Source organism: Python bivittatus, unplaced genomic scaffold (assembly GCF_059951505.1).
Source record: "Python bivittatus isolate LINGU-HERP-01145 unplaced genomic scaffold, Pbiv_v1 ctg000120_np1212, whole genome shotgun sequence".
Classification (NCBI taxonomy): domain Eukaryota; kingdom Metazoa; phylum Chordata; class Lepidosauria; order Squamata; family Pythonidae; genus Python; species Python bivittatus.
This window is the reverse complement of record NW_028277037.1, coordinates 6,482,664-6,507,851: the sequence shown is the minus strand read 5'-3', so window position 1 is coordinate 6,507,851 and position 25,188 is coordinate 6,482,664. Positions and strand designations below refer to the sequence as shown.

The window sequence follows — 25,188 nt, the reverse complement described above, 5'->3', positions numbered from 1 at the left end:
AATGGGAGGGGAACTTGCCATATACTGTGCCAAGTTTCTGATGGAAAAGCAGGATATAAATCTAATGAATAAATAAATGTTGCTCTTAAAGCAGCCACTCAGAGCTTGTAGAAATCCATGATCATGCAATGTTCAAATAAAACTGGGACCATGGACTGCAATATTGGATTACTGTAATAGTAGGTTTCTAACAAATAAATACACCCTCAAAATCAAGTTCAACTCTTGGTGGCTAGTTGAACCTCGCTATGCAGTCCTCTTGGCAACAGAAAATTAGTGGGTTACCACTGCTGTTTTCCAGTTTATTTTCTAAATTTTCAAGTCTATCAGACAGCCCTGCTCTTAGCTGCTTAGCTTCCGAACCTACACACGATCAATCAGTTGGGGCAATAGGTTTCGGTTAAATCTTTTCTCCAATTCTGTTTAATCAAAAGAACAGAGAGTGTCAACTCAGAGCATGCCTTATGGAATGGCAATCAATGGGAGAATTTTTTTAAAAAAATATAGACCAAAGTCCTCCTTACATGGTAAATGTCATGGGATCAACTCATGGGATCACTGTTGTTTCTCTTCAAAACTACCAAAGAAAGGGACCAAGGCTAGAGAAACACTGCCACAAACGTCATTAATGTCAAAAGAGATTGAGCCATTGTGTTTTTAGACATTTTCTTACTGCTTTATCTCTCTCCGATTAGTTCCAAGATCACGACCGACCAACCGGCTCATTTCTCAAAACAGGTGTCTCGTAAAACCTGGCTAGGATCAGGGAATGGGTTACAATTGAATGCTACAATAATTTCAGTGAATAAAACCCATTGCATGAAAAAAATATCCTTAGTAAGCTATCGTGGCGAAATAAGTGGATATTGAATGAATGTGGCAGGTAATGAACCAGTACCAAATTGTGTCATCTAGATGATTATGCAGCCCGAGGTAACTAATAGACATTTTTCGGTTTCATTACTTTTACTTTTGTACAAAGTCTCAGGCAAATTTTAGACCAAGTGCGCCTAACATTTTTGACATTATCTAATTACTTATAGGTCACTTGAAAATGTGCTGATATAAAACCTAATAAAATTACTGGAGCTTGCTACTATACATTGCTCTGAGGACCGCACTAGTTTTGTGTAATTGGATAGTTATTAAATAGTATCAGATAGGACTGACACAATCTTAGGGCTAGAACAGACGGGCAATAATCTAATCCAAGCTCTGGCTGTGAGGGGTAGGATATAGGGTCCTAAAGGTTTTTCATAAAACCCTAATTTCATATCATTCATATTTTGCCATTTTTCATCATTTATTTTTCAGATCCTATCAGATCGAGCAGATGCACAGAGACAGCAGAGCATCACTTGCACTCTCTCCTTAGACAAAGGTTAGCAATTGTCCATTCCTGCTTTACAACATGGCTTATGTAGTCTCCCAGCTGGCAAACCAGAGCAAACAGGCCATTGTGGGCATCCACAGGGGAGGGCAAAGAAGAAGAAAGTGACATCATTTGGGTCATTTGCACAATGATGTCATGACAAACTGATGTCATAGTGGTTTTGTATGAGTGGCTATGGAAGGTGCCAAATGAGAATTTGAGAGGGGATGATATTATATTTATCAATCAATCAGTCAATCAATCAATCAATCAAACTTCTACCCTGCCTCAGTCAAATAACTCTTGACAGCTTATACTGTATGTAAAAAACAAAAATTTAAATGTCTGAAGACAGATTAAAAGCAATCACAATCACAATAAAAACTACTGAAAACAAATAAAAGGTAAGAGTAACAAGGGCATGTGGATGGTGCTGAAGGATCATTGTACCATTATTCTGTTCTCAAAGTGATCTTCCGCTACTGGCTGCTGGCATCAGAGAGGATGTGATGCTGTCTAAGTAAGAAGTCAAAGATCTAGGGCATGGTGGCTGGGGAATTCTGGGAGCTAAAGTCCACACTTCTTAAAGTTGCCGAGGTTGAAAAACACTGGTCTAGGGGGAAATGGATGTATGTTTGATATACCTATGTTTTGTCAGCCTTGCACAGTAGTCCAGACAAGATGCACACCCAATAACTTTATTGTAAAGTTATATTAACAGAATTTTGCAAGTCTGAAAGTACTTCTCTCTCTCCCCCCCCCCGCCTCACCTTTACAGTCCAAGAAACTAGGGAGAGTCCCTTCTGAGATGTTTGCCATACCCACATTCCTTCTGCAGACTCAGCTGCCTCTGATTTGACCATAGTCTAATCTGTGACTCTTTCTTCTGTCTCCCAAGGCCATTCCCACATACATTACATATTTCTAGAAAATTCAAATTCCATGAACAAGTTTCAGATAAAATAAGCTTTTCAGTTCTGTATTAACCCAGTATCTTCAATGGCCTTCTTTGTTTCTAATAAACAAGGTCCATATACAAATTAAGTACTTGTCTTAGGTTTTCCATTTTGATTATCAATCTGATGGGAGTTGATGGGAGTCACTGCAAACAAAAGTAACATGCAGTTAAAAAACACCCCCCTCCTTATGAAACAGAAAAAACTGATCAGTTTTTTTCCTTCCTTCCACCTGGGGCACGTAGGCAGCTTCTGGCAAATTTTCATTTTCTATGCAATTCATCAACCAGTTTGTCTATTTTTAACCAGAAGGAAGTTTGATGGGACTTCTTTCCCAGAAAATGAACATAGAATTTAATCTTTAAGAGATATAAAAACCTGTTCAAGTTCTGAATCTGGTTTAAGCATGGTTATATGTATTTAGATCTTAAGATATTAGTGCAATTGTTTTTGAGAACTCTGAATTTGAGATGTTTGAAATTTTTCTTAGCTTCCTAATGAAGGTCTTAGAATAATTGTTAAGAATTTGTTCACTCTTCAGGAAAGACTTAAGTCCTCTTGAAGATTTTGCTAAAGAACAGCATTAAAAGAGAGACAAGGTTTCCTTGGAAACCAATAATGCTGGGGGGGGGGGATTATGCAACATTGTGAATGAATGAGATTGAGGGGGGAATCATTCTGTTAGGCGACATGAATGAATGGGTGTGATCAAAATGAAAGAGAACAGACAAAGTTATTGGCCCAGGAATGAATAAGTAGTAAATAGCTGGTGAGTATCTGCTTAGAAAAAAAATCTGTGCTTTAAGCATAAGTCTACTCATACGTAGACCCAGCAAAGAAATGCATATAAATCTTAAAGCATGATTGATTTAATTATGATGAAAGACTACGAGAATTAGTGAAGGATACAAAGCTGATGAGAGGTTCTAACTGTAGGCAAGACCACTCTTTGACATAGCATCAAGAGTGGACCTTAGGAAAAATGGACATGGAAGAAAAAGAAAGAAATATAAGTCCTGTTTGAAAAAGTATTAGAATACAGATTAATCTCCCAACAGAATGAATGGAAGATGAAGATAAGATATGCTTAGAAGAAAGTGCAAAGAATTATATTAGTGAATGCCATAGAAAGATGGGGAGGCTTATGCTAAGGGAAAGTATGAAAAATGATGTTTGATGGAAGTGAAAAGGGCTGTGGTTGAAAAGAATGCATATAAAAGAATTATTGCTCAAAAAATCAGGGTAAGAGGGAAAAGTGCTATATAATATACAGTATATAGAAAGAATATTATTATATAGAATGTAGTCAAAGAGACCAAGGAATGGTTAAGAATAAAAGAGGGAGAGAAAATACAGAGCAATTGAGATGTAAATGTTTAAAATATATAATTTGGGAATAGGTAAAAAGGGTGCAAAACAAGGAGCTTCCAGCAGAGTGCATGGATTTTTTAAAAAAGCGATGAAATAATTTGGAATAAAACTGAACTAATGAAATGTTGGAAGGGGTATTATAGAAATTGGTATGGGAATAATATCTATGTGCTTTATGTGGTCACTAGGAGTAAAAAATGGCACATAATCAATCAATTAATCATCAATCATGGGAATAATAACGATAAATGGGAAGTCAAAAATGCTGTGAGAATATTGAAAATGGATAAGGTAGTAGGTGGAGTTTGCATAACTGGAGAAATGTTAAAATATGGTTGTGGCTTCTTTAGGGAGTTGTTGCCTGATCTGTATAATGTGTGAAGACTGCATCTGTGCCCGATGACTGGAAAACTGTCTTCACTGATCCCAAAGGAAATTAGCATGCGTGAATGTAAAAACTGAGTTTGTCAAGTGAGCCCAGGAAGATGTTTGGCAGAATTTGAGTCAAAAGCATACTGTATGACAGTTGACAATGAACAAAATTTGGGAAGTGCAGTGAAGCTTTATGCCAGGCAGGGGGTGGGCAGACAGCGTCTCAGCAGGCACTTAGGATTGTATGAATGCACAAAAGCAAGTTTATTATGTATTTGTTGATTTAGAGATAAAGGTGAAAATGGCAGTACATGATGGACGTAAAGCATGCATGAAAACTAATAGACTGCATAGTAGTTGAACACTAAGCAGAAACTAAGACATGGATGTGCAATGACCCCTCATTTGTTTAATATATTTATAGAAAAATGTGTAACAAATTATTGTTGTGCTGATAGAGGTGTGTTGGATATAGATGTGGGAATATATGTCAACTTTTGAATGGAGATGATGCTGTGTAGTTCACTGATCATCGCCATGATTTGCCGTCAGTGTTAAAGAGATTGTGGGATGCAAGCGACTTAAGAAAACGAGACAGTTGTGTTTGACAGCAAAAACAGAGTAAACCATTTCAAGTCATACATAAATGATGAAAAACTGCATCAAGTCAACGAAGGTGCGTACCTTGGAAGAATGTTTATTAAAGATGAGTAGAAAGGTTGTGGAAAGTGTATGGTCTATTGCAAAGAATGAATGCTTGTCAAAAGAAGCAAAATGGCTCTGAATAAAAGAATGCTACAGCTCATTTTGTTATTTGGAAGTGAAAGTTGGCTATGCCAGGAGAAACATTAAAATTAGCTGAATGCCATGGAAATGGGTTCCTGAAGCATGGGTGGTTAAAAAGAAAAGAGAAAGAACGAATATATGAACAGGGGATGAATTAAAGTGAGTTGATTACAAAACTGTGTGGCCAGTGTAGAAGTCATACACTGAAGTGGTTTGGTCATAAAGATTGTATGAATCAAGAACAACTCACAAAGCAGAGAGAGGAACATGAGTTTCCACACATAGGGGGTAAGTGATGTTGTGGGTCCACCCCCGCAACTCACAACTTGCCTCAGATGTCCGGATGCACAGACTTAAGGGTGGGATTTGCATCATGACATCATTGGGCCATGTCATTTTTGCATCACGGTTTGCTGTGGCTGCTGCTGGAGGAAGAGTGAATGGGTTGAGAGGAAGGGGAAGATGGAGAAAGTTGTGGACGTAACCGAAAGATGAGAAATGTAAAAAGCAAAAAGGAATGTGCAAAGTGGGGAAATTCTTCATCTGGCTATTTCTTGCTTCTCCGTCCTGCTTTGCCCGGCCTCGCTCACCCCCAGAGGAAACGGCGTGACGGCCCTGTCACCTGCAGATTTCAACAGGTGTCAGGAAATCGGTTTCATTTCCTCGCTCCGCTTCCTCTGGTGGCTTCTTGAATCCTTCGGGGGCCCGCGGGCGCCTCGGACGCCAGCAAAGGCAAACGGGGAGGCGGAGAATGAGATGGGGCGGCGGCGGCGAACCCAACAGCAGCCAGACGCACCCGCGCAAAAACACCCAAGCGCGCCCGCCCGCCGGCCGCTCCAGCGCGGACCTCCTCCCCGCCACGGTCCGTCCCAGCCCAGCCCAGCCCAGCCCAGCCCAGCCGGCCGCCGCTGCGCACATGCGCGCCGGCCTTCCGCCGCTCCCACCCCGGTTCCAGCGACCCAGCGCCTGCCCCGCGTGCGGCATCCGCGCGTGCACGGGCGGGCGCCTGTCCCCGGCTCCGGAGGCGGCGCCTGCGGAGTCCCTTCGGGCCGAACGCCAAGCCGGCGGCGTCGCGGCTCCTGCTTCTCCGTGCAGCCCCGGCGAAGCGCGCGGCGGCAGCAGCGGAGAGGCTTTCGAGGGCGAAGTTGGGGGGCGGGCGGCGCGGCGCCTCCTCGCCGGGAGAGCCTCCAGTCGCCTCTGGCGCCGAGCCTGGCTTCGACTCAGCCCACTCTTGGGCTGCCGTGAGAGACTTTGCCTCTTTTTTATTTTGCCCTAAGTGGATTATCTCCGCTCCCCTCCTTCTTCCTTCTGTATCGCAGCAGCGGGAAGAAACAAAGGACCCCCTTTCTCTTCCCCCTCCTTAATTTTTAAATGCTATTTTCCAACCCGCGTCTTTGCTTCTGAACGCTCCGACTCAAGCCATCTCGCACCTTTTTTCCTCCCCAGTTGGGTGGATTATTGTTCCTTCTATTCCACGCCCCCCCCGCCCCTTTCGCCCTTAAGCACTGGAATATTTGGAGGAAACAAAGCGACTCTAATTCTTTCCCCCTTCTCCTTGATTGTTCCGGTTGCAAAGCCCGGGACGCCGCGCACCCTTGGACTGCCGAGAGACCCCTTCGGCCCTCGCTCTTTCCCTTTGTGGCGGTGGGGGGTGCTTGGCTGGATCAGTTTTCCTTCCGCCCCTCTGCCTGCCCCCCAGTGAAGTCTTGTGAAAGAGCCGGGGCCATTTTTCTCTTTCCCTCTTTTTGTTGTTCTTCCTACCCTCTTTTCTCCAAGAAGCCTCCAAGATGGGCTGCACCCTGAGTGCAGAGGACAAGGCGGCTGCCGAGCGCAGCAAGATGATCGACAGGAATCTCAGGGAGGATGGCGAGAAGGCGGCCCGGGAAGTCAAGCTACTACTCTTGGGTAAGGAGATACAGTACTACCAGGATGGGCATCTCTGGATTCTCTTTCATCCTCTGGGCTTCAGTCCTCTCCCCCCATCCCTGCCAGGTTCTTCTCCTATTGCAGTATCGGGTGGCAAGTGACCCTTGGAACTGTAGTTCATCTGTTATGGTTTGATGGCATCGAGTTCTGCTTGTCGGTTGTGAATTTCTGCCCCTGCAGAAGTAAATGGATTTTTTGCTCTGCCTCTGCATGGCAGTAGGTTGTTCTCTGCTGCTACCCTTTCCCCAACCTCCTAGTTAACCAGTTGTACCGAGGTTCTGTGTTTTCAGCCATAAAATTAATGGAACAGAAGGGCCACCAGCCTTTGAAGCACCCTCATTAGAGTGGGGAAATGGGAGAGGTTAACTGTCTTTAGAAAGATCATTAATTCTCTGTTACCTGATCTTTTCTGTGAAATTAACAATAAAGGCAGGTTTAATGGAACATGGCCTTATTGTCACACGTTCCAAACTCTTGCATGAAGGATGTCATTTTGGCCTCTCTTGTTTGATCAGCGGGCCTGTCCTCCAGACTCACTCCGCCCGCCCATGGCAGAAACAGAGTTTCCAACTGGATCAGTAAAGGGCTGATAACCATTCTGAGTGCAATTAACTCATGGTGACTTCCTGCTGAGAAATGCAGTAGGAGTGTCCTTCAATGCATACCATTTTAATCTCTTTGAATACCTGGAAGGCTGAAAGTGGGATGAAAATGAATACAGTAATGGAACATCTACATTCAAAAAATAACCCCCACTCAAAATGTGCCCCCTAAGTTTTATGGGATTTGTGTTAAGTGGGAAAGAGAGAGAGAACATTCCTTTGACATCTGGAAAACAGCTGATGTGGAAGGCAACTCTTAGTAGCTTTTCTTCTCCACCCTCCCAAGAATTCATATGTCTTCCATTTCCTCAGTTCCTTTCCATCCTTTTGATGCATTAGCCTACCCTTCCTAAGGTTGTGCTGATTGGGGATTCTGGGAGTTGTAGTCTTAGCACTAATAGAAGGCACAAGGGAGGAAATGCTACATTAAATTATTGCTCATAAAACCATATGGCATGCAGTAAGCTGTTAGTACTTAACATTTTTTTCCCCAAGGTATTTTTACTTTATGTCAAGGCCTCTTCACTGTGGCAGCACAAAATCCAGAGTATATGTGGATTCTTAAATCCTTTGTTAGTGCTTTGCTGCAACAGACTAACACAGCTACTTCCTTTAAAAGCTCTCATATTACAGCATTACTATATTGTTGCATTCTTTCATGAATAAACAATAGGATTACCCCACAAACACTTCCTTTTATTCTAAAAAAACACCTGCATTGGAAAATCAACACAGCTAAATGACTTTTACATTGTTAACTGCGAATGTGTTTACCCAAATATAAGTTTGACTGGATTCTATGGGACGCATGCCTAAGCCAGATCTTTGGTCTATATTATTTCCCTCTTGTCTACAATGTCTACCAGAATATGTACCACAAAAGTATTGTGTGATTATCAATGTAAAGTTCATGAGTGTCATCCCTGGGAGTGTGGTGAGTTGACAAGTTTACTTGGAAGTCAGTCTCACTGGATTTAGTGTAATTGAGTAGAATCCTAACTATACTGCCATTATCTAACTCAGCTCTCTGCTCAGATCTGCAACTTCTTGTCTCTGATAGGTTATAATAAAGCTTTTGTTTAAACTTGCAGTGAAGAGAACCTACCACTTCTCAAAGCAGTCTCTTACAGTCAACAACTAATATTTAGCCAAAAATGGCTTCTTTGCCATTTCCACTCTGTTCTCTCCAGCAACATAAAACAAGTTCAGTGAGTCTATTAGATAGTTGCAGACAGTTGTCATGTCTGCTTTATTTTCTTTCCCCCCAGACTAAATACATTCAGCTTGTTCAGAAATATTTGTCTGTACTGATTGGGCTCTTCTGAATGTTCTGTCACTCTCCACATCATACTTAAAACATGCCACCCAAAAATTGACATACTTTTTAATATGCAGTCTAACCAGCACTGTTCAAAGTGATACTATTATTTATAATAATCTGGTCAGTATTCTGGTGTTAATACATGCATTCATGCATATAGAGTTATCTAATATTTTTAAATGCTATATCTGGTGAAACATGGATATAAAATAGGACAGGGCAGGTGGCTGTAATGTTTTTCTGAATGCCTTGTAGCAAGGTCAAGAAACAAAGAGAGAAATAAATATAAAAATTGTGTTTCTTCAGAGTTACTTGTTTCAAATAAATTGGTTTAGCTGTCTTTTCATATTTTATCCTTAAATTTGCCTATGGATAGTATGTTAGCTATGCATTTCATGTTCCTTTTGGCCTAGGCTGGCAGCAGCTCCTATAGTTCCCAATTCTTCCTTAGATTTGGGATAGTACAATTTAGATGAATAAAACTATTTTTCAACAGGTGTTAAATCTCTGGGTGGTAAATTTTAAACCTTCCTGGATGTACCTGTTACATTTATCTGCTTCTACTAAGAATTTAGGCTCTGTTAAAAATTATGATGAAAATATTGTTGTGATAAAGTAATCCATCAATTGTACTATGGGAACTACTCTTCTGGCTTATGTGTGTTTTTGTAGGCTGATGCTTATGTTATATTTGCCACATGAGAGGCTGGTAGAACAGTTTCCAAATTGAAATTCAGCTCCTTTTATTGTCCTGTAAAGCTGTACTAAGTACACGAGAAACTGCTAGGTATGTGTTGTCTATACGTCCTTGAATATTGATCAGAAGAGTTATTACTGCTAGGTCCATTTAAGTGTTAATTCACAGTAATATTATGGTGGAAAATGCCTTCAACATTACTTTCAATTTTAAACAAGATATTTTTGCCTCCTTTTTGCTGATAGAACTTGAAAGAATTAGGGAGTACAGTTTACATACTATTGTGGTGAATAATATTTAACATTTCATGCGGTTTAATAAAGTACATCACAAATGTCCTCCTTAAATGTTTGTCAAAAGCTATTTTTGAGCATCTTTCAAAATGTTTCTTTGGCTGGTTTGAGTAAGCCCATAGACTTTTTTATTTTCTGTTTTTCAATAAAAAGTAATTGGATTGTAATATAATTTTTCTTAATTGTTATGTCTTCCAAATCAAATAATTTGTTCCAAAGATTAGTAATAGGCACCCTACCACTAGTTTCTCAGAAGTGAAGTTTTTGTTGTTACATTAGACATACTAATGGGAGATCTAGTTATTTGGTAGAATGAATTTACAAGTCACAAAGTTCTTGAAACACATACTTTAGATTTAAATCTAGTACAAAGTTATGTATATAGAACTCAGTAGTTTGTGGTTTAACTAGTAAACAAACAACTTGTGTAGCTTTTCCCTAAAGATTGTGTAACAGGTGGCATTTTTGTCTTAAAGAAGAAAACCTAGAACCCTAAAATCCACCTATCTGCTATGCAGTTTTGATTGGGGTAGAGCTAAATATATCAATGTAAATGAGGCACAGCCAGTTACATACTGTACCCTGTGAGCCATGCCCTTCTATAACATTGAAGAACAAGTCTACTTTTAAGATAGTATAAATCAAGGGTTTTTCAGCAATCTGATTTAAATGGACAGCTCTGTGTTTTTGTGAGTATTAAGTCATTGGAAGTATTATAATTGCTTAAACTAGTGTGAATCAGCCAATAATTTATTTGATCTCAATATACCATTTGCCTATCTCTTAAATATATCTATATACTACTAAAACTCTTATTGTATTTATCTGTTTGTCTGAACCCTTAAGTTAGCCTAAGTGGTGCATTATACCGCAACCATTTTTGAATCAACGTACCTAAATTCCGCTAACTTAAAAGAATGTGTACAAAATCCAGGACCCACTACTCCTGTGGAATTGAAATTTCCATGATGTTCAGACCAGTTTTATTCGCAAAGTTGTGGCTATTGCAGTGTCCCTGCGGTCACGTGACCATGATTTCCGATGCTCCCTGCCAGCTTCCCACAAGCAAAGTCAATGGGGAAGCCAGCAGGACGTTGGTTGTGGCCACCCATGGTCATTCTGTTCATCTGTTTAGGTAAGTAAATATTGACTTCTTATTGAAATTTGTTTGCCACTACAATTATTTTTTTTATTTGTGATACAGTATATACTCTTCTTAGATGATCATGAAGCTGTCCAGCCTGGGGGTAAAAAAAAATGTGGTTAACCTAAAATTCAAAGTTCATTCTGGTCACATCAGACTGTACTACCTTTCTCTCAAAGGATGACCCAACGGGTCACAGGGTTGTCTAGTAAACATTATATTTAAGAACATAGTATATCTTACTTAATCTGCATTTTAGGTAGCTATGGGGGAGTGGTACATGGAGTTCCTTTTCCTAGAGGCCTCCAATCCTAGTAATAATCTAAATTATATATTTAATAAACATGAAACTATATATAAGATATATTGAGGAGCATTATCTTCCCCCAATAGTAGTCCTTTCCAAGTAAGGATTAATTTCTGTTTCAATCTTAAATGTGAACATCTACACGGTCACAGAATCCTGATTTGATTGCTGTAGTTCTAAACACCTTTAAAACAGCAGATCTTTCATAAACATTTTTTGTTTCTGAGTTGCAGCATTGATACTATCCTGGGGCATTCATCTTTATCCCATAAAGTTAATTCTATGTTAAATAGTGCCTTTTATGTTTGGCCTTCAGGCTTCTGAAAAGTAGAAATACAGTATAATTCTCGTAGCTAGAAATGCAATCTCATTTCTAAGTAGCAATGTGAGTAGTTCAGATTGCAAAGTGAGGGTTGGAAGAAGTACAGGTAAATCATTCAGACTTCAATACATAGTTTTCCAGTCAGCTGAGCAGCTTATCTTATTTAAGTTAAGTATGAATCTTGATTTAATGAAGGGACAGTGGGGTATGATTTTATGTTCACAAAACCAATCTCACTTATATAAGTAAGGAAGAATCGGATCTGAAGCCTGTTATCAAAGCTTTATTGAGCTACAAATAACGAAAACAAGAGTGATGTTCTATGCAAATGAGTGGGTTATAAAAATGCCAAAGATCCCAGAAAGGAGTTGGAATATGGGTGGGAGATCCTTGATCCTCATTTAAAATAGAATATTATTTTGTATTAATATGGAATATGGGCCAGAAAATTTCAATCCATATTCTAAGATGGTAACTATCAGAGTTTAGAGATGCATTAAAGCGGTAAAGTGCTATTAGAGAATGAATGTAATTTTATGCTATTTAAAATTATATATCCTTTGTTTTCATGCCATTAGACAAAGAGAGTATGAAAGCTTATTAGATATGCAAGCATACTGCTGAAATTTCATGGCAAAATACTGAAAGCTAACAGTGCATTTTCTGCCATTTTAAGTAGTTTTCATATTTAAGCCTTAGATCATAGAGGGGAGGAGAGGAGGAGAGGAGAGGAGAGGAGAGGAGAGGAGAGGAGAGGAGAGGAGAGGAGAGGAGAAGAGAAGAGAAGAGAAGAGAAGAGAAGAGAAGAGAAGAGAAGAGAAGAGAAGAGAAGAGAAGAGAAGAGAAGAGAAGAGAAGAGAAGAGAAGAGAAGAGCCTTAAAGATAGAGGGGAAACCTGGACAAAAAAAAAATGGCCCTCCCAATTTCTGTGACACTATCCAATACACTACTGCCCAGGTCTGCAAAAAATAAATAAAAAGTGTGGCCCACAGTCACAAAAATTGTACCTGCCTCTAAAAAAAAAAAAAAAAAGAGGGATTTTTGTTCAAGGCAAGAACCAGGTCATTGAAGTCTGGCTTTTTAAATATGCAGCTGAACTTGACTCTCTTCCTTTGAAAAGTGCTATGGGAAATATGCCCTCTTTCCTCTCATCACAATATTGGAACTTTTGAGTTGCTTCAGTTGCTCATCTCTCGACTTAGAAACAAATTTGAAGGCTGCTGAATTAGTCAAAAAAAGGGAAAGGGTGTTTTTCCTAATTCATGGGATCCCTTCTACTTGGGCTCTGACAACTTTTAGGGAAGGTCTAAAGTTTCCACTTCAGTGTTTCACTGAGTAACTCTTACTGGTTGGAGTCTTAGTTAGAGGTGATGCTGATTTTGGAAGTCTATTTAATTATTTTGTGTTATGCAGGTTTTAATGTTGATTTCATTAAATGTTGCTGCCGTTTTAGGTATACTGGAAAGATATTAAGCAAAACAGCTGTCAAGTACAGTGGTACCTCGGGTTACGAACGCCTCTGTTAATGAACTTTTTGGGTTACGACCAGCTCCGGCCGCAAAAATTTACCTCGGTTTGCGAACTCCGCCTCGGGGTTCCAACAGGATACGCGGCCATTTTTCCGCCCCAACACGTGGTCCGCGGCCATTTTTCCGCCCCTGACACGTGGTCCGCGGCCATTTTTCCGCCCCGACATGTGGTCCGCGGCCATTTTCCACCCCGACACGTGGTCCGCGGCCATTTTCCACCCCGACACGTGGTCCGCGGCCATTTTCCACCCCGACACGTGGTCCGCGGCCATTTTCTGCCCCTGACATGTGGTCGTAGGGAGGGGGACTCTCCCTCCAAGCAATAGCCGCCTCCCTGTCCTCCACGCCAGAACGGATTAACGGTAATTACATTGAACCTTATGGGGAAATTTCCTTCGGGTCGCGACCAATTCGGGCGCGACCAGAGTCACGGAACTAACCCTAACCCTAACCCTAACCCTTTTCATCAGTACCCGTCAAAATTTTATCTAAAACAGTCAGCTCATCATAGATACCTTCTGCTTTAAAATCTTTATCGAATCTAGATTGTATTTGCAAATATGAAAACCAATTCATCTTTATACCTTGTTCTTCCAATGCTTGCATAGTTTTAAGTTCACCCTTTTCATTCAATATTTCAGTATATCTAACTGTTTGTTCCTTTTTATATGTTATTGGATAAGAAAAGGCTTCGATAGTGGATATCCATCGTGGAACTTTTAAATAATATTGTCTTCTTGTCTTCTCCCAGTTTAAAAACAATGCCTCTCGAATATAGTGCCTTCTAAAATAGCCCTATGTTTTCGTTCCCTTATACCATAAGAAAGCATGCCAGCCCAACAACAGGTCATGTCCCTCTAAGGTCAATAATCTATTATTTCTTAAAGTTATCCAATCCTTTACCCACATCAAATTTGTCGCCTGATAGTATAATTCCCAGTTAGGCAAGGCAAACCCACCTCTTACTCTTGCATCTTGTAGTAATTTAAGCTTTATTCTTGCTTTTTTACCCTGCCAGATGTATTTCAATACAATTTTATTTAAATCATCAAAGAACTCTTTCCCTAGATGAATTGGAATTGTCTGGAATAGATATAATATCCTAGGCAATATATTCATCTTAATAGTAGATATTCTCCCAATCATTGATAATTGTAAATTCTCCCATTTTGTCAAATCTGTTGCAATCTGCCGTTTAAGTTTAACATAATTATCCTCCTTCAATGTACTACATCTTGGTGTAATATATATCCCTAGGTATTTAACCCTGTTTGTAACCTGTATTTCTAAAACTTCTTCCAATTCTTTCTTTCGGCTTGCTAGCATATTTTTTGTTAATATCTTTGTTTTATCTTTATTTATTTTTAAACCTGCTACTTTTCCATATTCTTCTATCTTTTCAAAAAATTTAGATGCTGTTTCCAATGGGTCCTCTAGTATAGCTAAAAGATATTGGATTAAAATCCACACATGGTTGGAAAAAATGACAAAACAACATATAGACTTTAAACCAGAGACATTTCTACTGGGAATTATACCGGAAACATATAGTAACGAATTGAAATATCTGATTGTAAATGTTTTGACAGCAGCTAGAATTGTATTTGCTAAGAATTGGAAGAATGAAAAAGTACCTATGCAGGAGGAAGGTATTAAGAAAATTATGGAATGTGCTGAGATGAGTAAATTGACATTTGAAATTAGAGAGCAAGAAGACAAACAATTTTATATGATATGGGATTTGTTTTATCAATGGTTGGATGAAAAGATATAGTAATGTAATAGATCAGGAAATTATATAATAGAAAGTTGATAAATTGATATAAATTACTATATATATATATATATATATATATATATATATATATAATCAATGGATAAAAATGATACAAATCTTATGATGAAAGCTGGTGTTATAGACTAGTAATAAATGAATAATAATTGATAACTGATAAATATATAAATATGTGTTGGATAGATAACATGAGACTCTACATAAATGGTGAGTGAAGACTATGAAAGGATGGCACAAATGATTGGTAACTGGCTGACACACGGTTTAAAATGGAAGATGGTTTTTATGTTTTTTATGCTATTGTTTGTTTGTGTTTGTTGTAAAAAATAAAATTATTAAAAAAAAAAACATAGTATGTTTGACATCCCTTCCACTTTCTATACACTTTTCAATTTTTCACTTAAAGTATATTTTATAAAAAACAGGTGGGGCTAGTGAACAGCAAGACAATAGGTTCTTTGTGCTTAGAGTTCATAGTCACGTAGATACCATTTTCTCGAATTCAAATGGATATGAAAGGGCTAAGTACATGGACATTGGAATGTATAGGTAGTCCTTGCTTAGAGACCACAATTGGGACCAGCGACTCGGTCATAAGTAAAGTTGTTGCTAAATGAAACCACAACTGTCCTTACGATCTTACTTCGGCTTTCCTTTGCTTTACAGACCTGCAAAGGTTGTAAATGTGAGAACTGGATGCAGAGTTACTTTTTTATCACTGTTGTAACTATGAACAGTTGAGTCAACCTTAATGTGGATCTTAAAAATCATTATGTTAGACGTGCCATATTGAGAGTATGGAATAGATACAAACCCAGGTTGTGCTTACAAACATCCTTGTGGCTCTCAGCACAAGAAGCATTTTATAGACAAGAAACAATAAGCAAACACAAATGGCTAACTTATCACAAGATGTTATAATTTTGTCAAAGGGAATGTAAAATAAAATCATGAGAAGTGCTGGTGGCAGAGGGATATAGCTGTCAATGGTTCTCTTATTTACAATTACTAGGAAGATTTAAAGTAGACAAAAGAATTTATGGTTTTGCATATTGTAAGATTGAATTTGAAATAGAATTGTGTACAAATGATGAACATGTAATTGCTAAAATATATAAAGTTTTATTGAAATTTGAAACAGAAGAAGAACACATGAAAGAATGTATGATAAAGTGGGCTAAAAATTGTGGTAATAATATACAGATGGAACAATGGGAAAATATATGGATTGAAATTTACGCTGTTATAATCTTAAAGAGGAGAGATACAGTTGTCCTGATGCTCAGTTAGCTTCACATAGCTCTGTTGACCACTACAAATACCATGAAGTAATTAGCAGTTTCTTCACATTGTGTGTTACATTTTTAAAGCTATTTTTTGTCTTTAGCCTGTTTTTTGTCACATTCCTTTCTATCCTCCTTGTACTATATATAGTTCCTTTTGAAATAAGGTGTAAGAAATTTGATTCAAGCCATAGTAGCATTCTTCTTCATTAGTTATATCTTTTTACCTCTTTTGCCCTGTATCATAAAATCTCAGGATTGATAACTACTGTAGATAGTAGGATTCTACAATTCATTTAGTTTACCAAGAAACCTGCTTCTTAAAAACATCTTCATAGAAACCATAATTTATTTTTTAAAGGGCATATGCAGATATAAATAATCTCAAAATGTAACCTGCAGAATATGAGAAGGCCCACAGCACTAATAACGTAGCTCATGTGGAGTTCTGGTGATATAATGTGATGAATTGATGGTTATTGTGGTAGAATGCCATTACAGGCTTAATTGGCCATTTCTTTGAGGGTTGGAATGAGGCTAGATTAAGATACTAGAGAGGTTCAGGGAGTTGGCAGAGTGAAATGGAGATAATAAATGAAAATGATTGTCCATAATCAACCAGTTCTCTCAGTAAATGTGAGACAGACTGTAATACCTATGCCCCATGCCTAGAGTACTGCGCTACCAAGAAAGAGATGATGATATTATACTTCAATATAATATCATTTTGATGTTGTGACAGTGAGATTTAAAGTGCATTTAACATTCAGAAGAAATTGTACTACTTCTGGTTAAATTAAACCTTCTTTCCCCACAGTGGTAGCTATAATAACCTTTTAGTTTCTCCAAAGTCAAACTTGGATGGTTGAGTGCTCTGTCTTAGAATCAGACAAGTCTGAGGAGAAACCAAGGAGAACATCTGCAGTCATGGCTGTATCTCATGTTATGCAGAGTTTCGGACTGTTTAAAATGATTAATTGAGACTAGCTTTTTCCTTCCTCTCTTAGCAAAACAACAGCAAAAAGCAGCAAAAACTAACAGGCTAATAAAACAGGCTCTTATGACGTCTAAGAGTCATGGAATATTGACCATCAGTTAAAAACCATAGTTAGCATGTTAGTACTGCTTGATTTTCCAAATGAAAAAATTCTGAATGGAATTCTAGAGGTACCAACTGTACTGAAAGAAATTTGGAAGTACCAAACACCTGATTTCCATAGTGGCACTTTATCTTTAAAATATGTGACTTTTAAAATATGTCAGTTTTAGCAGTGCACTGAAGAGAATTCAGATTTTTTAGCGGGTCCTTTTACATGGATTACTGCTTATATTACAGTATGTATGTACTGTTTGCATGTATGGTGACAATGTCTGCTTACCTCTCATAAGTAAACACCCAGGAACAGAGTTGAAGAGGAATTAAACCCTGATCTGGTTAGGTTTTCAAGTGATTTACAGCACGATGGTCAAGGGTCTTCCAGGTCTGCTTATTAAAAATAATGTTGCCTTGAGGAAGGACAAGATACATATTTAACAAATAAATACATTGATAGGAACTCAGATGCTAACTTGTACTTCACTGTGCAATGTGTTGTAGATGTTCATTTCTATAAACATCTACATATGATTAATTAGGTAAATGGTTATGTATTCAGTGCCATCATTTCCATCTGCCTGTAATTGGCAGACATCTGATTTCTAGAATAAAACAAAGTAGAACCCGCAAGTGATAGGTCTCTAGTTATACGTAATTATGAACTGAAAAGGAGATCATTAGTAATATAAAGACTGTTTTTCAAAGAACTTGGACTTCAGTTCTATTTGTTCAAAGAATCTTTAAGCTGGAGTAGAAATACAGTTCGCACATAGCTGACATTGTGTGTGTTATGTGCAGTTTAAAATAGGGATTTAACAGAAAGTTTCCATCAAATAACACATTGTGTGTTTGTGTTTTTCTTAGGGGCTGGTGAATCAGGAAAAAGCACAATTGTCAAACAAATGAAGTACGTATGTTTAAGAGTGAGAATATAAACTTACTAAAGTCAGTAGATGATGTAACTAAACTAAAGGGTGATCTTTTTTTTTTTCTTGGTCAGAATTATCCATGAAGCTGGATATTCAGAAGAAGAATGTAAACAGTATAAAGCAGTTGTGTACAGTAATACAATTCAGTCCATTATTGCTATCATAAGAGCTATGGGGAGACTGAAAATAGATTTTGGAGATTCAGCCAGGGCTGTAAGTATTAACTTCTTAATGTTCCCCTTAAATACTATTCTTAATTCTGAAATTAAGAATTCTGAAATGTAGGAACCTTGATATTCCTGCTAGTGTTAATTCATTAATCAATTCATTTGTTTGTTCATTTATTCATTCATTTTTTTTCTCTAATTAATTTACAAAATAAGATCAACTTCTATATCTCCAAATCCTGGAAGGGAAAGGTTAAATAAATGAATATAATATCCTAATTCGTTTCAAATGGGATAAAACCTAGTATGTGAAGAAAAACAACTTTTCCTAGTCAATTTCAAAGGCCAACCCAAATAAAGTACAATTGTGCAAGAGTCCTCAAATTGTAGTATGTACAAATAAAGTAAAATAATGTTCTTAGTTATTCTAGATGGAAATTAAAAGTTCATAAGTCTTGTGTCATCTCATTCATATGACAGTTACAATTCATATTGGAAAACTCATTTTCCACATTTATATGTCATCCATTTAGATGGCTTGGAAAACTTACATTGATATCAACATATAATGGTGATATAAAGCCATAGATCTGTAAAAGGTCAATAAAAATATATGTTTAGACATCTTCTTTTTAGAATTAAATCAGAATGGGTTTGGGAGATCATATGCAATTGTTTTCATCAGCATAGGGAGAAGAGAACAGTTGAAGTTAAGATAACAGTATCTTAAAATGATTAAGTATCTCCTAGGACTGAGGAAGTGGCTTATGTTATGTATTTGCTTATTTAAAACATGAGTATACTGCTTCCCATTAGAAATCTCAAGGTAGGTTACAATAAATCTTAGATAATTTCAGGTCTGAATCTGAATCTGATTCTGGATTGGAATAAATAGTTCACTTACTTACCCATCTTAAATGGGAAATAAAAGAAACACAAAGGCCCCTTATTTTCTGTGGGATTAGAGAGAAGGGGTGTAATTTGAATAATGAAAGGTAAAAAACATCCTTCAGGAAGGTGTAGTGAAACAGAGAGGGAGAAACAGAAGAAGAGAGAGCGTAGTATAGTGGTTAAAGTGCTGGACTAAAAGTAGGGACATCCAGGTTCTAGTCCTCTCTTGAGCATGGAAACCAACTGGGTGACCTTGGGCCAGTCACTTCTTCTCAGCCCTAATCCATGTCAGGCTCTGTGACAAGCCAGCTAAAAAACAACCACCCTTATCACATCAATCATTGATAGCTTTGCTTGTGAGAACTCAGCACAATTGAAGGTGAAACAAGGACACCCTACAATTAAGTGAACAAATGCTAAGAAGTATCTCAATCTCTCTCTTTCTCCCCCCACCCCCCGCCCTTGACTGAGAAATTCTAATGAATTATAGAGTGTGTAGCAGTCACTTCTTGAAATTTATATGTGAGCAGTTATCTCTTGGGTTCCATTCTTGTGAACTTAGTGTTGCTCATGGAGTCGTGGAAGCACTTTTTCATGATGAATTTGGTTTGTGTGAATGGATTTCTCTTCTTCTAAAATCACTTCCCAATAAGAAGGTATCAGACAGCTCCACTACATTACTGCAATGAAAACCTCAAGTAAAGATATTTCTAAGAAATGAATAATGGCATTTGAGCTCTTCACTTTTTCTTTTCTGGTAGGATGATGCACGCCTGCTCTTTGTTCTCGCTGGAGCAGCAGAAGAAGGTTTTATGACAGTAGAACTTGCTGGGGTTATCAAAAGGCTGTGGAAAGATACTGGTGTTCAAGCCTGTTTCAACAGATCAAGAGAGTATCAGCTTAATGACTCAGCAGCATAGTAAGTATGAAACCAGAATTATGCCTTCTGCTGCAAATGCTATGGCACAACAGATAAGAGCTTTGATTTTTGCAAAATGAGAACAATCAAAGCCCCTTTAACCAAAATAAATCTGCATAGAAATATACCTCCCTATAGATCTAAAATAAAACCATTTTGAATGTTACAAAAAGTCTGTTCTTACACTAATAAATATCTTACTGATACAGATCCCTGCTGCTCCTGATTCTATGTAAGAATCAGAGACCATTACTATATAACCACTCTGACTGACTGACTGATGATTATTCATTACTTTTTGTTGAAGTACAGTGGTACCTCGGGATATGAACGCCTCTACAAACGAACATTTCGGGTTACGACCAACTCAGGATACGTCCAGAGTCACGGAACGGATTCAGTTCGTATCCCGAGGTACCACTGTATTCTTTCTATTGGTTGTGCAAAAAGTCCCTTTAGGTTAAAATATGTAATTTCACCTCCTTTTGGAAACCATCATGTCGTTCCCTTTTCCACTCTTCGTGAAAATCATGTGATATAATAGTACATTATATGTGTCATAATAATATTAATTATATTTCATTATTAATGATAATGAATTTGAATGGCAAATTGAATTGGGATTAAATAAGCTTTTTCCTTGCTACACCAACTTCGCTCTGGCCCTAACGACTTTGGGAAGTGTGGTCACTAGCATAATCCTCAAGCATCACCTCCCTCTTCCCCCCCCCGCAAAAGAATACCTCCCAAACATTAAAAATAATTTTTAAAAATGTACACGTCTTCTTTAGTCTTTTGTTTATTTTCTAGTTTTCCAGTAGCAGCCAGTTCCACAGATCTCAGGAGGTGACAAGGTACACTTCTCAGCTAAAAGCCAACTGAGAATAACCTATTTATAAATAAATAAAATAAGCATCTTTAGAAAATATGGTTTTGTCTTCTATTATGACTAAAACAGGTGATGTAATTTCCGTTGAGATTACAACACATAACATTTTTTTCTGTGGCATATTCCTTCCAAGCAGGTGTTTCCTTGGATGGAAAGCTCCAGATGTTCCTAAAATGCCACTTCTCAGATTCGAAAGGGGTCTGTCAATGGCAAACAAGAAACGTTGCAACAGAATCCGCTTACAGTAGACCATTTAATGTATGAACTGTACATTACAATACAACCAAATTTGCATTAACATTAACCAGGTTTTTGTTCATTTAAATTTCAAAACATATCAAAAGCTAAACAAAAGATAAAAACCTCAGACTCATCTCAGGAGGAAAAAAGCAACTTGATTATGAATTAGATACAATAAGCCAGAGAGATCTAAACAAGAGGTCTGATGTTCTACAATTATTCTGGTTAGAATAATGATTTCTAGTGCTATAAACATGGTCGTTTCATATTTATTTAGAAATAAGTTCCATTGAGTTATGATTCTGCTGTAGGGCTGCTATTCTGTTCATAACCATCTAGAAGCAAGTCCCATCAAGTTCACTTGGGTTAGCTTCTGGTAAACACTGAACTAGGAGTAAGTTGTGTTGAATATAGAAATGTGCAGAACTGCATAATTTCAGGCATTCATATGTCACATTACTGTAGACATTCTCTGAACAAATCTTCAATTTTTCCATCTAAGCAATATACCTGTTGATTATTTATGGGTAAGTTTATCACACAACTGCTACTTCCAGGACTTGCCAACCACAGAGATGGTTTTGCTAGTCATAGTTTGGAGAGAAGAATCATCAAGGCCATTTGGCATTTGACATTTTGCTAATAATTTGCTATTGTTTAGCATGATATACGAATTCAATCTTAGTACTTGACGTTCTTCTGAATAGTTTTCTGCAACTTCTAAAAAAATGAACCCATTGGCCGTATAACATGGACCAGAGTTCTTGGAAGCTGTCTGCGACTTTAAAGCAGTTACAATAATACTTTGGTGAAGCTAATCTTTATTATACATACAGTTCATTTTAAAATTAAAAGGTCTTCAATATTTATTCTGTCTTACCAGCTATTTGAATGACTTGGACAGAATAGCCCACACTAGTTATATCCCAACACAGCAAGATGTCCTCAGAACTAGAGTGAAAACTACAGGAATAGTGGAAACTCACTTTACTTTCAAAGATCTCCACTTTAAGTAAGTAATGGCATTAAATATGGGATATTTTATGTTCAAAGTGTTATTAAAATATTTTCTCTGCATTGCATGTGGGAAGAGGATCTGTCTCTGCTCAGAACATAGTTCAGAATATTTTTAAGCTGGCAAGTACTGGAAGAATTCCATGTCTTGTCCACGCTTCTGAGCTCCTGCTAAGTTCCACTTCTGCCATCGCATTATAAAGAAACTCTACAGGCAGCCACAAACCTTGCAGTATAATTGCAGAATTATAATTAACCAAAAGTAAGATCTTCTTAGTGTATGATTTCAGAATTTGGTTCCTGTCTTCTCGTGCAGCTTCTAGAGGTAGTTTTACAAGGACATGGGACTTACAGGAGTGGGTAAGATTAAGTGAGGAAACAACAGTTTTGTTTAGATCTTGTTTTCTTCCACTTCAGATGCTCTCGTGTTTTGGTGGTGACAGGTGAGCTGAAGTGCAAGGAAGTGGCAGTGAGAAAGGCGAAGGGAGTTTAATAGAAATAGAACAGGTGTTTGAGTTATGCTTTGTTGCTGCTGTTATTACTATTAGCAGCAGCAAGTATTTGAAGTGCAAATAAGGAATCAATAGAATGGGGATAAGGCCAGACAATGGGAGAGGAGATTTAGATTTTGTTTATGTATATGTGTGTGTAGTTACAGAATTGCCACCCCATTTTGCCTTGTATGTAGTGTCAATACCAGCATCACCTTTTTATTCAGTTATTTGTTTTGCTATGCCATACCGTGCCGTCTCTATCTCAGAACTGATCTCCACGTTGTTTGCGCTGTCCTGGCTTAGATAGAATTGAAAGTTCTCTACCATTAATGGTCTGCAGAGCACTAAGACCAATTTCTTAGGTTAGGAGTACTGTGGATAAACTTTTGCTACAGCTGTATTCTGTGTAAGCCATGTTCATTAGTAAACCCCTCTTTCCTAATTATTTAATAATTCTAATTAGTTTATTATTCTATTTTCTTAGCAGAAATAACTGAAATTTCACTGAGTCCTGAATGATATAGCAGTTGCTTTGTCCACTGCTACTCGTGGAATGTTGCAAAGCCCTTGTCCATCTAGCTGTGGGGGTGGGTTAAATTTTGTTTGTTAATTTAGTTTTATTCCTATTCGTCAAGTGCTTCTTCTTTTGAGTCACTGCCATTAACTTGAAGTTTCTTTTAAATTGTCTGATTGGGTGGGTTCACTGCCCACTGGCATAAATCATGACTTTCTTAAGGAATCATTTTTAGCTTTCTGATTCAGGAGTTATTTGACCTGGTTGTGGGAGAACCAACAGGCAGTTCTAGTTATGTCCGCATCTGAGGTTTTTCTCTCTTTTAACATCTCATAATTTGACCCTTCTTAACCTTGACTCCACCAGAAACCACCACCCGCCCCCAGTTCATGAACGCAGTAATGTCTTAGATCTTGCCTGGTCTTAAGATATGATCTTGACATTATTTACAGCACTGCCATCTTCCCAATTTATTCTTCAGTTTTCTTTGCAAGGCTTATCAGCACTCCCACAAATGCTTTGTATAGTATTTCCAGGCTAATTAATAAACTTCTCTCAGATCCTTTCCATTGCTTGTGCATCTACTGTTGTCGGATATTAAACTTGGATAGTCCCTAGAATCAGATGGGCCCTAGAATCAGTAGATACTTTCACATTTTGTTTCATTTTAGTCCATGTGCATATCAGTCTACATCAGTGATTCTCAACCTTTTTGAAGCTGCCGCCCCCCTAAGGAGCGGAAAATTTTTCAACACCCCCGGGTCAAATCAAACATTCATATTGAAAGGACGCTCAATGCACGCACTGCGATTAATCGCGCGGGAAAACAGCTGACGCATCCGCTGTGCTGGTTGGGATCGGAGAAGAATCATAGTGTCGAGTTCTTCAAGGTCATCCTACCGAGAATACAAATTCGTCTCACCATTCTTAGAAGTGCGTGAGGGCAGCCGTCGCGTAAGTTCGTTTTATTGCTGGTACAAATGGTGTAAACCGGATAATCGATTTAATAAATTTTGGGGGAGTTTTAAAATTAAGTTCGAATGCCAAAACATGCTCATCGCCCCTCTATTGCCCAAAACATGCCCATCGCCCCCCTACCGCCCAAAACAAGTTCACCGCCCCTCAGCATCCTCCCACCGCCCCCCGGGGGGCGGTACTGCCCCCGTTGAGAACCAATGGTCTACATAAACCTCTAAACATGTATTATGTTACAGTGTACTTTTAAGATTACAGCTGATCTAATATGTAAGCTATATGTTGACTGAAGATAGACCTGCTTATTTGTGAAAGTGGACTCGTCCTACCTCTATTAGTTTTATTTTCCTCATGCAGAGATGTTATGCCTTTATGTTGTTATTTTATTATTGTAGTGTTCTAAAGAGTACTTTCAGTGCATACTTTCGTTACACAACAGAACTCATAAAAAAACCCTAATCAAGTAGTTCGCTAATTGATCCCATAGTCAAACAGGTAATTACTAAGAATCTTCATCCATAACTTCATCAGTAATTGTGTGCAGGGAGAATTCAAGTCAGGCATCTAGAATGAAAATATTGGGAGAGTCTTACTAAATGAAATGAAGCTGCTTTTCAAGGTGACTTCTCTAAAATGTTTACCTTCATTTTGATCAAGCAAAATAAGTATATTTGAACCTTTATTTTAGTATTAAGAGTACAAACAATTTATCATGGCTCTGCAGCCACTGGGCTCTTGCTTCAGAAAGTGGATCCAAGATAATATTGTCAGCTCCATGTAGTCCCTCTCTCATTGATCCCTTTCTCCTTATGCTTTATTTTTTCAAATATATTCTCATTTGTGCCAAGGAATAATTTGATTTTAACTGTATACTGTATTACATTTTGCTTATGAGATACTGTAGTTCACAATGTATACCTTGTGATAGGTTGTGAAATAAAGAAAGCTACTGTGCTTCATAATTTTGATATTATCCTCGGTAAA

General features: G+C 38.0%; 1 protein-coding gene across 1 annotated transcript in view; it reads left to right on the top strand.

Moving 5' to 3' along the window:
* Positions 1-5,779: 5,779 nt before the first annotated feature.
* The window catches only part of GNAI1 (G protein subunit alpha i1), a 29,867-nt gene continuing 10,458 nt past the window's right edge, over positions 5,780-25,188 (top strand). The window contains exons 1-5 of the mRNA XM_088134916.1: positions 5,780-6,762; positions 18,037-18,079; positions 18,173-18,314; positions 19,921-20,078; positions 22,091-22,219. Of these exons, the coding sequence (XP_087991042.1) occupies positions 6,645-6,762; positions 18,037-18,079; positions 18,173-18,314; positions 19,921-20,078; positions 22,091-22,219 (590 nt within the window). The 5' untranslated portion in view covers positions 5,780-6,644. The remainder of the gene's footprint in view (positions 6,763-18,036; positions 18,080-18,172; positions 18,315-19,920; positions 20,079-22,090; positions 22,220-25,188) is intronic.